Here is a 17,465-nt window from a genome sequence, read left to right on the forward strand (position 1 = left end):
TAACCAGACTTGTTCCGTATTCTGAGAATTAAACTAGTTGGGTTTTACATCTCACAGGTCTAAGGTTCAATTCCACTTACACTCATTCTCTCTCAGCTGAACCGTCCCTGCAAGGGTGTTGTTCTGTGGAAAAAATGAGGAAAAATTTCCCTTTGACCTCCTGAAGAAAAGTACATCTAACAAATAATATATAATATAAAGTCATTGAAAGAGAAAGCTAGCAAGTCTTGGAAGCCTATTTTTTATTATTATAATTTCATCATTTCTACTTTTAAACATGCTGTAATTCAGACAATCTCCTGCTATCATGCATACATGAAATAAACAGTATTCGAATTCTATTGCTCCATGTTTCTATTATCCGTTACTTCCGAAAAATCTGTACCCTTAAAACAAATGGGTGTTAATGCTGCATGTGACATCAGAAGCGTGTTAATGTTAAAATTATTGTTGGTGGGATGGCTGTCACTCTTTCTATGTCCACGTTTATAGGTGCCATTCCTTTCAACGGCCGAATCAATTGATTCTTTTCCTAAAGAGTAATTTAGCTCATTAGCAAAACAGAGACGCTCGGAAGACATCCGCGATTTTTACCCTTTTTCAGCGGAAGGAATCAGCAGGACACAGCTTAAAAAACCGACATCCTCAGACTTATTTTAACCTAGCAGGGTTTATAGAAGCGATTTCTATACGCCCCGTAAACGCTCCCTTCTGAATTAGGAACAGGAATTAATCCAACGTATTTACTAAAGTCGATCTAATAAATATTTTCTATTTGAACGGAACGGAACGGAGCAGCTGGCGGCCCGTGGATCCAGCCGGGAGGGTTAAAGTGTGGGACTCGCCTGGGTTCAGAAAAGCACATGGGCGCTTTTTGCCCTTTAAGGAGACGCGCCTGCTTTTCGCTTCGTGAATATGGTGAGTTTAGCCGGTGCAACGCGGGGAGAGGGGAGGATTGTATTGAAAAACATAATCATGCATTGCAGTGGACTCGTCAACAGATACGATGGAGTTTCGATGGCTTTTTAAATAAGCACACTTTTTATGCCGAAACGTATTTGTTTAGTTTTAGCCATGCTGAAATGTATTTGTTTAGTTTTTAACGTACTTCAAGCATTGTGCGTTTGTGCGGGCATTTGTGGTGAACAAGAAATTAAATTGTTCTTATTTCACAGTAAACATACTAGAGATTGCCATGGAAATTCTTAAATTCGACTTCCACGTTGAAACTTCATACAACATGCCTGTGTTTATTTGATAAGTTAGTTTTATCATAGCCCGGGCAAAAAGACTGCTTGCATGATACGGAGATTTTGTACTAGGTATGGTCTTTATTAACTCACTAAGTTTATTTATTGACACTAAGTTAATTGGCTTTTCCGTTGAGATTATTTATTAGATTTGTTTGCTGCACATCTCACTTCAAAGATTATGTTTTCTTATTACATTTTTATAGTGTCGCTATAAAGAATTCGGAGTTCTGTGTTCTATATAAACTAGGAAGCATAAAACTTATATTTTTTGATTGTAATCAGGGAAATCAAAGAGGTGTATTGGACACAGGCTTCATTTTTTGGGGGGGGGATTTAGGAAATCCTTTTTAGGAACATATTTTTTATAAACGTTCAACATTTAAAAATCTGAACAATTGAGATCTATTACACTACATTATACAAAATTTATGTTATGTTAAAATTGTGTTTGGTTTACTTAGTGTTTAATAATTCTATATATAAAGGGTTTTAAGCTCTCTGTGAGGGCATGTACTTCATTTAACAGTTATAGAGTAAAAACCCTTTCAGCATCTGGTGGTTACATGGACATATCTTTTGTAATTTTCTTGTAGGGAAACATAATTTGCTTTAACAAACTTTCAGATTTTTTTTTTAAATAGTCTTAAACCTTAAATTTCTTGGTGGCCTCTCTTTCAAATACTAACCAGACTGGTTCCTTCTTAGTTTTTTCAAAATTAGTCAAGGTTGGATAGATACTTCTGCATACCCTTTGAATCTCTCAGTAGATTGGACTGGCATCAAGAGTTGAGAATTAAAGGTAGCATTTTATAATGCTTCAGGTCTATACTTAATAGGCAGCTCCAGGTTTGCGGGTAGGGATAAAAAGGTCAGCTGTGCAGTTGTTTCCTTGTGGAGTGCCATTTTTTAAATCCCCTGATATTTAATCATTACATGAAACTAACAGGCAAGATCATCATCATTTTGGAGTATTCTGTTAATAATATGCTGATGACAGTGTGCAAATGGTGACAACAATATGTTGGTGAAAATGTGCATATGGTGATATCATGTAAAGTTTTTATCTGCTTGTGTCCTGACATCTGACGCAAATATGTAAGTTGTGTCATTTTCGGGATATAATCCCTGCTGATGTCTATAGCACTCAAATGCTGATTTGTATTGGAAAAGGCAGTTTTATAGAAAGGAGTGTACGGTCTGGATATTTGCAGTAGGGCATGGGGAAAAAAGTATATATGATTATTTAGCCCAGTGTCTTAATTGCTCAGCCATCACACCACTGCAATATTTAAACAGTGATATTAAATATCCTGATTTTTTACGTATGTAATTTTATCAGCCTAAATTACGTATATATTGAAAATATTGAAAATATTTGATTATTTTATTTTTCCTTGTGTGTATTTTATCACTTCTTCAAGTATTCATTTTGAGTTCTATGGTTAGAATGCATTCATCTTTCATTATTTTTGTAGTCGGTGAGTAAATCTAAAATGATTCCTAAAGCCACTTCTAGGTTGCCAATGGGGAAGACATACAAAAGTAAAAAACTGAAGTAAAAAAAGTTTTATGAGCTTACAATGAAAGAATACATCAGTTGATTATCGGTATAGAGTCAGATAATAATTTAGGAACAGTATTGATTTCTATATATTTTTAGAAGGCCTCTTTTTATTTTGAATAGAAGTACAGATATATATAAACAAGATCCTTATAACCATCTTCTATAGTTAAGTGTTATGAATACATGGTAGATGCTGACTGATGCTTGAAAGTTAAATTATTTTGCTATGCTTCAGATGATATTTGAAGTAGTTCTATTAAATGTTTTCATTATTTTGACTCATTATTTCAGCCTAAAATTGCCAAAGCAAAAGGGGGGGAGCAGGAGAAGAAAGCCATCCATCCTTACAGCAGAAAAGCGGCTCAACTTACAAAAGAAGCACACAAACAGGTTAAAAAGGAAAAGTAAGTGTTTATATATTTTCTAATGTTGAATGATATCTGGGATAATATTCTTGCTTTAGAAATATTGATGGCTCAATGGTTAAAGATGCTGAGCTTATCAGCTACAAAGCTACCCCAGCTCCCGCCCGTCAGTTTGAAAGCATTCAAATGCAAGTAGATAAATACCTACCACTTTGGTGAGAAGGTAAGAGTGTTCCTTATGCCTTGGCATATAGTCATGCTGGTCATTTGACCATGAAAGTATTTTTGGACAACATTGGTTCCCTCGACTAATAAATGGAGATGAGCACTGCCCCCTGGAGTCAGATAAAACTGTCAGGGGAAATTTTTTACCTTTATCTTATTAGTCTGGCATCTTATTTAAGGATGTATTAAAAATGAGATAAACATATAAGCACAAATGATAGCAATCCATTACTGTCCAGTTTTAAGATCTTTCATCATTTGCAGTGATATAAACCATGATTGATCTTACTGCTGTGTTTTCCCCAAAAATAAGACCCAGTCAGAGCGCAGGAATAGAAGGCAGGCGATCCCGACGACTCACACAAGCCTTAGGCCAGCCAAGAGACACAAAGATCAGCCTTCTGCAGCCACCCATCCATTGTGGCCCACCAACTCTTGGCTTTCCTGCAGCTTATACGGCATGTCTGGATCGCCTGCTTTTCCTCCAAAACCTCTGCCTACATCTGCTGCTGTGCAAAGACAAGCGTCCTGCAGCTGCCCGCCACTCTGGTTCCAACTCTCTGCTTTCTTATGGCCTGCATGGTGCATCCAGGTCGCATGCCTCCCCCCACCTTTGCCTCTGCCTGCTGCTTTGACAGGTAATCAACTCACCTGCACTGCCTGGGCTGCTGCTGCTGGTGGACACCATTGGCTCGCACACGCTTGTTGCCTCCTGTGCTGGGGACACACACTCACACACACACACACACACACTTCACTAGGACTTATTTTGGGGGGTAGGTCTTATATTAGGCACACTTTAAAAATCAGGCTAGGAGTAATTTTGGGGTAGGTCTTATTTTCAGGGAAATGCGGTATTTCATTATTTTATTTTGAGCATGTGATACACCCAAAACTTGCATCGTGCATACTCCTGAATTGTCTTGAATAACTGCCAAAAACTGATCTGGCTCTGATGGTGGAAACTAGATAATTGATTTTCCACTGCTACTAAAAATTTAAAACTCTAGTCTGTAGGTAGGTCACTTTCTCCAGCATTCCTGATCAAGATCAGTGACAAGGAGAAGTTAATATGTGTGTAACTCCCAGCCCAGGAATTTACAATGGAAATAGAATTCTTTATGATATTGATGCAATTTCTGTGCAAATAATCCTTAGTATTAACAGCACAATGCAATACAATATTATAAAACCTTAACTTTGAATCCTGCTTTTTAGATTATCTTTTTACAAGTGATTTAAACAATTTTGCTGTGGTGTTTTAGAAATAAAAGTGATAGTCACTATTATATGTTAAAATGTATTAGTATTAAATCTCTGGTTTATGATAAAATGAGATATTAGTGTCCTATACGTTATATTTATCAGAGACTTTGGTGCAATATATTTAGAGGCAGATATGTAGAACTTAATCTTTAGTTAATGCATAGTGGGCTCCAGATTTTCTCCTTTACTTCCAAAATATTTGCTATGTCACCATATGCTTTCTTTTCATTTAACATAAAAAACCCATCAATGGTATAATGAGAACACACTTTCTGTTCCTGTTCCTGTGTCATTTCAGTAAAATATCTTGTAGACGTTCAGGAGTTCTCCCTCCTCTTTTTTGAGAAGAGGTTTTTAGCAAGTCACTGTATCTTCACACAGCAGATAGGAACGGATAATTTTCCTAGTAAAATAATCTGCTCAGTATTTCTAAAATGTTTTCTACTGTTCATTAGTCTACTAACTTTCTGATCTTGTCAGTTGTCCAATTCTGCACAACTCTTATATTTCAAGGCACAATTAATGAGTCATTTGTTCATTAGGTATTGTTGGAAATAGTACCATAGAAATATGCCGGTATAATATAATTAGCATTATAAGGTAAAGGTAAAGATTCACTTCGCACATATGTGCTAGTTGTTCCCGACTCTAGGGGGCGGTGCTCATCTCTGTTTCAAAGCTGAAGAGTCAGCGCTGTCCGAAGACATCGCCATGGTCATGTGGCTGGCATGACTAAATGCAGAAGTTAATTAACTAATTAACATTGTTAATTATAATTAGCATTATAACTAGATATAACAAATGCACAAGTACAATGTTTACCTTATTTATTTAATTATGTTCTCTTTATCTACGGCGAATGGAAAATAGATCATGCTTAAGTTATATTTATATAGGAATATAGAATATTCAAAGGGTTCATAAAGGGTTCTTAATCACTTTTTAACATGGTAAAATGTGAGTTAGATGGTTGCTTGGGGTGTTTTCAGATTTGTTATGATGAGATTCTGTAATTTCAGAGCTTTTGTGTGCCATAGGGAAAAGCTAATGTTAAAACAGATATTAAAATATATTTTGTAAACATCTTTATCCACCTGCTTGACGTTTAGGGATAAGAATTCACATGGTAAATAAAGTAGGTATTTTCTTTGTTAAACAGATTCCTTCTCTTTCAGAGCAAAATAGTTCATCTGCTTCTGTGTTTACATATAGTTTTTTTAAAAAATTAATTCTTGTATAGTTTCTTCAATTTATATACTTTATCTAATTGGCTATACATATTTTAGAAGTTAGATTGTGCTATTGTAACTATTAAATATGTCCTGAGATTGCAACAGAATATAAAGTTATTAAATAAATATATTGTATTTTTTTCTTCTTGCAGATTGAAAAATGAAAAAGCCTTTCGGCTCAGCATTGTGGGTAAGTGTAATTTATATTTTCAGATTTTGTAAAATTAATCTTTGTTGCATTTCCTTGGAAGAAGTTCTAGCCACTGCTAATATTTTTTAAAAAACTTTTATATCAACTATGTATTCGGTTTAACATTAGGGATACTACGCTACTATTACTTGGAATTTTGGAATACTGGTTCCTTTATACAGTTCTGATTTTTTATTAATGTTTTCTATAACATTTGGAAGTTTTGCATAATTCATAAACTTTCTTTAAAAGAGAATTTTAATCAGTTTTTAACTTTAACTTCACTTAATTTTTCATCTTTGTAAAGCATATCTTTTGGAAATTGTGCATGTGAGAAACTAAATACATTTTGTAATTAACATCAATATTCTACATTAGTAAATAAAATCATTTATTACATTTACATGTTTAATTATTTTTAGAAATAACCAGATTTATTTTTTTCTTCATTTGCCTGGCAATAGATAATACACTAGCTGGCTTTTTTAAAAATAAAAAAAAATAATATTTCAAATAGGAGGACTTCTGATGAAGATTAATTGTGTACTAGACATCTCCAAAGGAGTGAACTTGACATTACGGCCAGATGATCAGCCAGATGGTGAATTCTGGCTGACAAAATATTTGTACTTCTCACAGGTGCTTCTTGTGAGTAAATTGCAGGAACAAATTTTTTGTGGTTGGCTCAGGAATCAAGGAGCAAAGAACTGATGAAGTCTAACTAAAAGCTCTTAGCTGATATATATGCCATGTGTACCCAAAGCTCACCTAGATTTAATCACTTTTGGAAATTGCTTTTTAGCTGCTTTCTAGTCATTAGTAACCAAAGCAATTACACATCTTATAGTGAAAGATTTATACGATCTGAAGAGAAACCAGAGTATCTAGGCTTTCTCCTCCAGGACACTAACCCGGTTACCACGTATGCAGTGGCAAAGTTCTGTGCTGCTGCAATGTCCATAAGAAAAAAATTGGCTACAGAAGTATAGTACCATCTTGTATCAATTATCTGGACATACCTTTAACAATCTTTGGCCCATTATGTTATTATTCATTTTTATTGTCAATACTTATAATTATATTTTAATGTTAGTATTTTTTAATATAGTGTAAAAACAAATGTATATTGCTGGTCTTTGACCGTAATAAAGATCTTTCTTACTTACATCTTATAGCAATATGCAATTCTTAGCAAAGGAAGACATATACAGCAAAAGGGTGATTAAAACATTAATTTTGAAAAATTACAAATGGATTGAAGGTCCAGATGAACTTTTGAAGTAGGAGTTTCAAAATAAATTATAAGAATCCTTTCCATGGGGAAAAAGCCGTTGTTTTGAATTCTTAAAAAAAGAAACATGAAAAGACGTGACTTTGAAAGCCGGATACTAGAGGGAACCAGAAAGAATTAAAGATTGCAATTAAAAGAACAGAACATATTTGATTTATTAATAGAATATAAAAAAGTACTTTAACATTGGATGTGATGAAGGATATTTTTAAAACTGTGGTCCCATAAGTGTCTTGCATTATAGATAAGACTATTTTTAAAGGAGGGTATGGAAGAGACGTTTTATTGGACAAGACAGAGATTGATTTAAAGTGGATTTAAAAATGACAGTATAAAATGGTGATGGCAAACCTATGGCATGTGTGTCACAGGTGGCATGCAGAGCCGTCTCTGTGGGCACATGAACTGTTGTCCCAATAAGCACCACCATGCATGTGTGTGAGACTCCTGCCAGCCAGCTGATTTTTGGGTCTCTGCCGTGCATGCTCGGGGTGTGGGGTGCATGTGGGAGATGTGCAAGCATGCATGGGAGGCTGGGGGAGGTCACATGTGCATGCATGGGGGAGCGCGGGGGCGTACACGCTTATGACACAAGACAACAAAAAGGTTAGCATTCACTGGTCTAAACGAATCGTGTGGAAAAAGATGTTGCACTGCATATACAAATTAAACTGCCTGGTGACTTAATAATTTAAAGGAAATACACAAACAACAAACCAAAAGAGTGACCTGGATAACTTTTCCACATTGGAGCTACAAAAAAACCTTGTTAAAGTTGGACATGTAGACTCTAGTATCAGATAAACATTTTAGCAGGATTCTCTTTTGCAAATTTTCTCAGCATTTTGACAATTGTAGCAACACTTTTTGTGATCATTCAGCATACAGTTACTGTATTTTTCGGAGTATAAGATGCACTGGAGTATAAGACGCACCAAGGTTTTGAAAAGGCTAGTAAGTAGGGTATAGAGGGATAGAGAGGGAGAGAAAGAGAAATACAGGAGGGAGGGAGGGAGGGAGGGAGGGAGAGTAGTTAGGTAGATAGATAGATAAAGGGAGAGAGAGAGAGAGAAAACGCACATGTGCACGCGCGAGAGAGAAGGTAAGTTGGTAGGTAGAGAGATAGAGAGAGAAAGAGAGATATATGATAGGGAAAGAGAGAGTAGTTAGGTAGGTAGATAGGGATAGATAGATAGATAGATAGATAGATAGATAGATAGATAGATAGATAGATAGATAGATAGATAGATAGATGAGAGAGAGAGAGAGAGAAATAGAGTAGGTAGGTAGGGCGAGTAGGTAGGTAGGTAGGTAGGTAGGTAGGTAGGGCCAGTAGGTAGGTAGGGCGAGAGAGAGAGTAGGTAGGTAAGTAGGTAGAAGGATAGAGAGAGAAAAATAGGGAGAGAAATAGAGAGTGAGAGAAGTACAGTAGATAGGTAGGGAGAAAGGGTAGTTAGATAGGTAGGTAAATAGATAAAGGGATAGAGAGAGAGAGAAAGAAATACAATAGATAGGTAGGGAGAAAGAGAGAGTAGGTAGGTAAGTAGGTAGGTAGAGGGATAGAGATAGAGAAATAGAGATAGAGAGAAATACAGTAGATAGGTAGGTGTTTCTGCTAGCACAGCACTTGATCAATGTAATTTTCACCAATCAGTTAAAGAGCTTTCCAAAAGGAAAAAAAAGTGTTTGCACTCTGCAAACCTCCCAAAAACGGCCCATTTTTCACGAAAATGGGCCTGTTTTTTTTTTTTAAAAAAAGGCATGAATAGCCTTGGGGGGGGGGGGGCTTGCAGAGTGCTCCTGGGAAGGGCTGCCCCCCCCCCAAATGAGCAGAAAACAGTCCGTTTTTTAAGAAAATGGGTGTTTTATGTCACACAAATTGCATGCATAGCCTTATGGAGGTTTAAAGAGTGCTCCTGGGGACTGGGAGGAGACATAAATGGTCCATTTTTCACTCATTTCCGCCCTCCTGAGCCCCCAGGAGCTCTCTGAAAGCCTCCATAAGGGTATACCCTTTGAAGCTGCCCTTTGAAGCTGTTTTTGGGTGAAATCCTGATTGAAATCCTGTCAAAACTTTTGTATCTTGTGTATTTACTCTTATTTTGAATTTGTAAACAAATGGCATTAAAGTTTTGTAGGTTTTACAGTATGTGTTCAGATTTGCAGAAAGATGGGTTTAATTTTGTATCATGTAGAAGTTTTGCTTTACTTACAAATTCATTGGAAAACATCATTAGATTAGGAGATTCCAAAAGTTTTACATCTAACTGTGCTATATAGTATTTGCATGCACTGCTTATTGTCCCATTTCTCTTGGGTTATCTTTAATCCTTAAAAAGTATATGCCAAGCATTTGAATTATCTGACTATTCCCGACTATGATGGTGTTTTTTTCTAGAATGAAATTCAGTTCTTTTCTATCAACTTATCCATTCTATAAATTGATGTTTAAATTGCATAAAATATGGTTCATGTGCTCTTTCCTCATAATTTCTGTAGGGATGTGAGCTCTATATTTATTAGCCCTTTCTTAATAAAATATCCTGGAAAAATGAATAAATGATATATGACCTTTTACTTGGCAGTAATAGCAAATTACTGATTGAAACAGATGCTAGTTTTTAGACAGTAACCATGAGCATATGAAAGGAAATTTCAATGGAAGTAGATTTAGTTATATTATGGGATTAATAATTTAGTATTGTTTTACATTTTTATTAGCATTAGAAGCAAGCAGACATGAAAACAATAACTTTAAAGATGTGAGAGGAAATTATTAAACTGTATAATACATTTTTTACACTTTTGTAGGTTTTACAAATATCTCAAAAATTATTTTTGTTCTCTTTTTTTGGTAGGTGAAAAATTGCTGTGGTTTCAATGTCACCTTGATCCTGACAAAATGGAATACACAAAAAAAGAAGCTTCTGAATTAGTAGAAAAGTAGGTTTATAGCAAGCTACCTAAGTCTTCTGTGTTTGGAACAAGAATGTTGAGTTGATGTTCATAATTTTAACTGCTTGGTATGTTTTTCAAAATAAAAATTCCCTGTTCTATGTAGTTCATTAGAACATCTGTTGGTATAGGTCATCTTTAGTATTTATCCATGCAGTGTAATTTTAACTTCATATATGTTAATTATTATAAGTAATTAGAAACAATTAAATTAACTCTTCTAATCTAATTTTTTTCTGGAATAATATATACCTGTTGTGTACTATTTGTATGCAATTATTGAAGACACTTTTAGTCTCAAATATCCTGTTCTGGATTTTGTAAATAAACAAACTTATTTATTTTAAATATGAGCTGAAATTAAAAAAGCAACTTTAATTTGAAACATGCACAAAATAGTTTGATAAAATATATATTTTGTGTATTTTGTGCTTTTTAAAAATCTTTTCCTGGCTAAAGAAAACTATGCTATTCTTTTGTTGTCATATTGCTGTTTAAAATCTGGATAGCTGATGACATTAAGATAGAGAACAACCTTGCCTCTGATATTTAGTTTAATATAAGTGGTTTTGTATATATTCTTTATTCTTTAATATTCAAGATGATTTAATGTTTCTAAATAATTGACAAGTATTGCTTTAAAAAAAAAAACCAATGTTCCTAAAACGGCAGTATACTGTGTTTTAGTTATTTGCAGCGATTTCGTGATGAGTTGGAACAGATTGAACTGCACAACAGCATTAAAGGACGACAGTCCAGACAGCATAGTTCCAGGGAAACTGTAATCAAGCAGACCATGGAACGTGAAAGACAGCAGTATGAAAGCTATGGCATAGGTATGCTGTGTTAAAAAGTAACCTGTTATTAAAATGTGCCCCAAATATAAGAACTCTAAATAAAAGAGCAGTAACATGAGTTCTACCGTATTTTTCAGAGTATAAGATGCATCGGAGTATAAGACGCACCAAGGTTTTGAAGAGGCAAATTAAAAAAAAAGTTTTTGCACTCTTCAGACCTCCAAAAAGCCAATTTTTCATGAAAACGGGCCTGATTATTTTTTTTTAAAAAGGACATGAATAGCTCTTAGGAGGCTAGTAGAGTGCTCCAGGGTTGCCCCCCCTCAAAAAACAAGCAAAAAACAGACCATTTTTTGAAAAAAACGGGCCCATTTTGTCAAAAAAAGGGCATGGATAGCCTTTAGGAAGTGCTCCTGGGGGGGGGGGGGGTGGGAATTGAGCAAAAAACTGGCTGTTTTTTGCTCATTTCTGCCCTCCCCAGCCCCCTGAAAGCCTCCTACAAGCTGTGCACGGCCATTTTGGTGAAGGGGCGGAGTTTCGCGAGGCAAAAATGCTGTATTCAATGTATAAGACGCACCCAGATTTTCAGCCTCTTTTTTGAGGAAAAGTGCGTCTTATACATTGTGCGTCTTATACATCCGAAAAATACGGTACTTCCGAAGTAAATAAAAGTACCAGCATATCAAATCACATACAATGCAATACGACACCACACCAAACCAACCTGGAAGGGACCTTGGAGTCTTCTAGTCCAACTCCCTGCCTAGGCAGGAAACCCTACACCATTTCTGACAAATGGCTATCCAACATCTTCTTAAAGACTTGCAGTGTTGGGCATTCACAACTTCTGGAGTCAAGCTGTTCCACTGATTAATTGTTCTAACTGTCAGGAAGTTTCTCCTCAGTTCTAAGTTGCTTCTCTCCTTGATTAGTTTCCACCCATTGCTTCTTGTTCTGCCCTCAGGTGCCTTGGAGAATAGTTTGACTCCCTCTTCTTTGTGGCAACCCCTGAGATATTAGAACACTGCTATCATGTCTTCCCATGTCTTTCTTTTCATTGAACTAGACATACCCAGTTCCTGCTACCGTTCTTCATATGTTTTAGTCTCCAGTCCTCTAATCATTTTTGTTGCTCTTCTCTGCACTCTTTCTAGAGTCTCCACATCTTTTTTACGTTGTAACGACCAAAACTGAATGCAGTATTCTAAGTGTGGCCTTATCAAGGCATTATAAAGTGGTATTAACACTGATTAATACCTGATTATATTAACATTGATCTTGGTTAGACAGATGCTCATGATTTTCTTCCCTATTTTAACTTGTGTTCCTAACCTGATTTTTTGGGGGCTATTTTTGGTAGGTTGGACTGGTTTTTTCCCCTTTGTGTAAAAACAGATGCAAAAAAATGAATTAAATAGTTCTGCTTTCTCCATTGCTTGTCACCTTCTTGCCATTTTCTCCCAGCAATGGACCAGTTGTTTCCTTAACTCTTTTCTTTTTTTTAATATGTTGGAAGAAGCTTTTTTTTGTTATTTTTTACTTTTGTGGCAAGCCTTTCGTCATTGTGAGCCTTAACTTTCCTCACTTCATCTTTACAGGCTCAGGCTATTTGCTGATATTCTGCCTTAGTTATGTTCCCCCCTTTCCACTTTTTATACTTATCTTTTTGTCTTTCAATTTGTCAAAGAGTTCTTTATGCCGCCATGCTGGTTTCTTTTGGGAGCTGTTATTTTTCTTCTTCATTGGTATTGTACTAGACTGGGCTTTTGTAATCTCATTTTTCAAAATTTCCAAAGCTTCTTGAGTTTTCTCCTTGAGGTTTCTCATCCATGGAATTCTTCCACTTTTTATATTTATCCTTTTTGTCTTTCAATTTTTCAATTTGTTTTAATGAAGAAATATGCAAGGTGGATAATCTGTGTAATCCCTTCCAAATTGTGGTAGTTAATTTGATGCATGCAAAAGATTTTTTAATAATAAATAGATGGTCAGTGTAACCTTGTTCCTGATGAATTGCTACAAGTTTAGACAAGTTTGCTTGAAAAATTCATGTCCATAAGAGCACTTGAAATGTTCTTCAATTCAACTTAAAATTAACAGTAGATATGCTATATATATTTCAAGTCTCTCTCTATAGCCTATTCCTTTAACTTTTATGTATGTATAATTTAATGCACATTGTATTCAAAATTATCCAGGTCCACTCCCCTTTCTTTTACTGTGAAATATTTAACGAGAAATAATCATTTGCATATTTCTTGATTAACTGGGTTCTAATTTGAGAAAAATGATTTATACTTCTAGGCAGTGTTATTAGAGATGGTAGTTTAAAATGAAGTTATATTGACTAATTTTTAAAATGCATATTTCTATTGCCTTTTACTGAGAAGAAATGACCAGTGGTGTGACTTTTCTTTCTCTCCCAGTATTCACCATTCATTAGTTTTTCTTACCAGACAATTATAGTTTTGTCTGGAAAAATTAGGCGCTTTTCCAAATTTGATGTGAAACATTTAAGAACTAAATTAGCCCAATTGATTAAAGTTGGTTAATTGGCTAAAATAATATCCTTGATATGGCAGCATGTAATTTTATTTTCTTTGTTGCAAATAGTTTTCTCCTGAGAAAGTACATATAATGCATGTACGTATTTTTTGTACATTGCTAACAAAGTAAATCTAATAGCCATCCTTTTGAACATATTCTTTGGGGTATCCTGCAATTTGAAATAAGATATTTTGATGAATCAGTTTTAATTTCTAAAGTAAGCAAAATAAAACTGATGAGTTTGTCTCTTTCAACTACAATAACAAAATAAGACAGTGGGAGATCAGTCATCTTTTAATTTTCTTACCCTATGGATTGATCTAGATTCAATTTCTTTCCATAGAAATCCCTGACATTGTAAACTGTAAACATCTTCGATATTTCAGGTGAGTTATTTTCTAACTACCCCCAAATGGGGCGGGCAGAGATACATTACTCCAGCATAATTTCTGTTAATTTTTAAAAGAGGACACAGTCTTTTAGTCCAAAGTAATCTAGTATGAACAGTCTATTTTCCAACAATGACATGCATCAGTTTCAAATAATAAAACATTTTCAACATCATATTGTATTATTCCTTGTGTTATACAGAGTATTACATTATAAAATGGGAATTTATGTATTATAACTCAGAAATAAACTGACAAGTGAAAATTGAGGGTTTATATAGTTGTATCTTTGCCTTTTTCTCTATTTTTAATTTTATAAAAATTAAAATTTTAATATTGATGTTATTTTAATTGCTTGACACAATGCCTGGGGAAATCCTATTTAGATATAAATTCATGGTTAAGCTTGAAATCAGTGAGAAAAACAAACATCATGGATAGAGTCAAAGAGGCTGTTTATGGAAAGTAGGCTTCTTATGTTCCCTTTTTGCTTCATGTTATGTTCCAGGAAAAATTAATAGGAAATCCTACTACCTAGTTGAAGTTTAGACTTCCTTGAAATCTCTAAAAATAAACAAACAAACAAAGATCATGGTTAAATTTGGAGAGGCTGTAAAGAGATAGTGGACTTTTTACATTCCTATTCTGCCTTATTTCAGGGCAAAATACATGATAAATTCTACTGGGATGGAAATCAGCCTGTGGTTAGAGTTAGATTTCCTCGAAACCAATGTGAAAAACCCAACTACACAGAATATGATATGCTTTTATGGCTAGAGCTTTCCTTTACTTTTCCACTCTGCATCTGATTACGTGTGGAGGGAAGGATTTTACTGAACAGTACATCAGTTCAGTGGTTCTTAACTAACCCTTAGTGCAGTGGTTCTCAATCTGTGGGTCGGGACCCCCTTGGGGGGTCGAATGACCCTTTCACAGGGGTCGCCTAAGACCATTGAAAAACACATATTTTTGAAAAAATACGGAAAACATAAAATAATTTTATGGTTGGGTGTCACCACAACATGAGGAACTGTATTAAAGGGCCGCGGCATTAGGAAGGTTGAGATCCACTGCCTTAGTGCATAATCTCAAGAGTTTTCCAAGGTTGAGTCATCCTCGTATTAGAAGTCAGCTGCAGAAACTGATGAGCTTTGAGAAAGCAATGCACATTAATTTCTGTCCCATTTAACAAAATCCAGGAATGAATTAATTGAAAAACAGAGAAAGGAGGTTGTATTTGGGGGGAAAAAATCCTGATAGTGCAGTCAAATTTTCTTTTGAGATACTTTCCTCGGGCTACGATAGATAGGATCAGTTAATAAAGTAGGTAGAGCCTTTTGCATATAAATTGGACCCAAAATTTTTGTTTTTCTTTAATTTGGTGTGGGGTTATATTCATTTAAATATTGTAAGCCTATTTTGGAATATACATAGTAGTTTTCCTGTCTTTCCTGCATCGTAGGAATTTCAGTATAGTCTCTTGAAAACATCTCTTCAATTAGGTGGGTTTATTCCAGGGTTATTTTACAAAGACCTTTCCAATCAGTTTTTTCTTTTTAAATAGGAGCAATGATTGATCACCAACATAAATATTAAAGGGTTTCCATCAACTAATGCTTGCCTTTTTTTCCAGAGACTGGGATGGTGACTTGAAGAAGCTACCAAATATTAAAATGAGAAAGTTATCCAGTAAAGATCTCTCTAAAAATAGAATGGAGAGTGCAAACATTGAAGCTGGAAATGAACTGCCTGCCACACAGGATGTGGATGAAAAAGAAATTGTTGGGAAATGTGAAACAGATTGACAAACCAGTGTTTAAACTGGCAGCAAGAAACCTTCCTTTTAATCAACCAAGAGTACTTGCAGTTCTGATCACTATGACAATTTATACTGTAGTTTATAATATTGCATTGCCTTTTTAAAAAACAGTGCAATGTGGGTAAGGTTCATAAAAAATACTTGATATTATATTGATAGAATCAATTCTGATTAGTCTAAAATAATTATTCTAATTAGTCATAAAATGCAACAAAACAACATTTAAAGGTCATGAAGAAAAAGTCCAATTTTTAATGTTGCACCTCACCTACTACCTTCCCGCACTTGTTGTTCTTCAAGAGAAAGTACTGATCTGATTGTCATTACAATAGGAGCAAAGTATTTTTAGGGGTGAACTTAAATGCATCTTAAACATTTTTTAATAGTGCATTCTGGCATTATTCCTTCTTGAAGAAGCTGAAGATTGGAAGCATAGCGCATAACATCACTTGAGAGGTTGGGATTAAAAAATGTCTAAATTTTGGAGCAGATACAAGTGAAACTCGAAAAATTAGAATATTGTGCAAAATTTATTTCAGTAATGCAACTTAAAAGGTGAAACTAATATATGAGATAGACTCATTACATGCAAAGCAAGGTAGTTCAAGCCGTGATTTGTCATAATTGTGATGATTATGGCTTACAGCTCATGAAAACCCCAAATCCACAATCTCAGAAAATTAGAATATTACATGCAATCAATAAAACAAGGATTGCACATAGAACAATATTGGACCTCTGAAAGGTATAAGCATGTATATGTACTCAGTACTTGCTTTGGGCCCCTTTTGCAGCAATTAGTGCCTCAATGCGGTGTGGCATGGAAGCTATCAGCCTGTGGTACTGCTGAGCTGTTATGGAAGACCAGGAGGCTTCAATAGCAGCCTTCAGCTCTCTGCATTGTTTGGTCTCATGTCTCTCATCTTTCTCTTGGCAATGCCTCATAGATGCTCTATGGGGTTCAGGTCAGGCGAGTTTGCTGGACCAACACCAGTAGATGACATGGCTCCCCAAATCAACACAGACTGGAAACTTCACACTGGACTTCAAGCATCTTGCAATTTGTGCCTCTCCATTCATCCTCTATACTCTGGGTCCTTGGTTTCCAAATGAGAGGCAAAAGTTGCTCTCATCAAGAAAGAGGACTTTGGACCACTGAACAACAGACCAGGTCTGTTTTTCTTTAGCCCAGGTAAGACGTTTCTGACGTTTGTTGTCAGGAGCGGCTCGAAAAGAGGAATACATTTGAAGCCCATGTCCACAATCCCTCTGTTTGTAGTGGCTCTTGATGCATCAACTCCAGCCTCAGTCCACTCCTTGTGAAAGTCCCCAACACTTTTGAATGGCCTTTTCCTGACAATCCTCTCCAGGCTGCGGTCATCCCTGCTGCTTGTGCACCTTTTTCTTCCACACTTTTCCCTGCCACATAACTTTCTATTAATGTGCTTTGATACAGCACTTTGGGAACATCCAACTTCTTTTGCAATTACCTATTGAGGCTTTCCCTCCTTATGGAGGGTGTCAATGATGGTTTTCTGCACAACTGTCAGGTCAGCAGTCTCCCATGATTGT

The 17,465-nt window shown here is 35.5% G+C and overlaps 1 protein-coding gene across 1 annotated transcript; it reads left to right on the forward strand.

Moving 5' to 3' along the window:
* Positions 1–818: 818 nt before the first annotated feature.
* On the forward strand, positions 819–16,114 carry TMA16 (translation machinery associated 16 homolog). The gene is made up of 7 exons (XM_032223589.1): positions 819–918; positions 3,109–3,221; positions 6,058–6,095; positions 10,245–10,329; positions 11,029–11,177; positions 14,029–14,071; positions 15,708–16,114. The coding sequence occupies exons 1-7, from the start codon at positions 916–918 to the stop codon at positions 15,877–15,879; spliced, it is 603 nt and encodes a 200-aa protein (XP_032079480.1). The 5' UTR covers positions 819–915; the 3' UTR covers positions 15,880–16,114.
* Positions 16,115–17,465: the final 1,351 nt, after the last annotated feature.

The sequence above is a fragment of the Thamnophis elegans genome, chromosome 9, assembly GCF_009769535.1.
Source record: "Thamnophis elegans isolate rThaEle1 chromosome 9, rThaEle1.pri, whole genome shotgun sequence".
NCBI classification, from domain to species: domain Eukaryota; kingdom Metazoa; phylum Chordata; class Lepidosauria; order Squamata; family Colubridae; genus Thamnophis; species Thamnophis elegans.

Excerpts from the sequence above, each read along its gene's own strand:
- TMA16 (XM_032223589.1), top strand. Across the intron at positions 3,222-6,057 it reads AAACAGGTTAAAAAGGAAAA|ATTGAAAAATGAAAAAGCCT; the intron begins GTAAGTGTTTAT and ends TTCTTCTTGCAG. Across the intron at positions 10,330-11,028 it reads GCTTCTGAATTAGTAGAAAA|TTATTTGCAGCGATTTCGTG; the intron begins GTAGGTTTATAG and ends ACTGTGTTTTAG.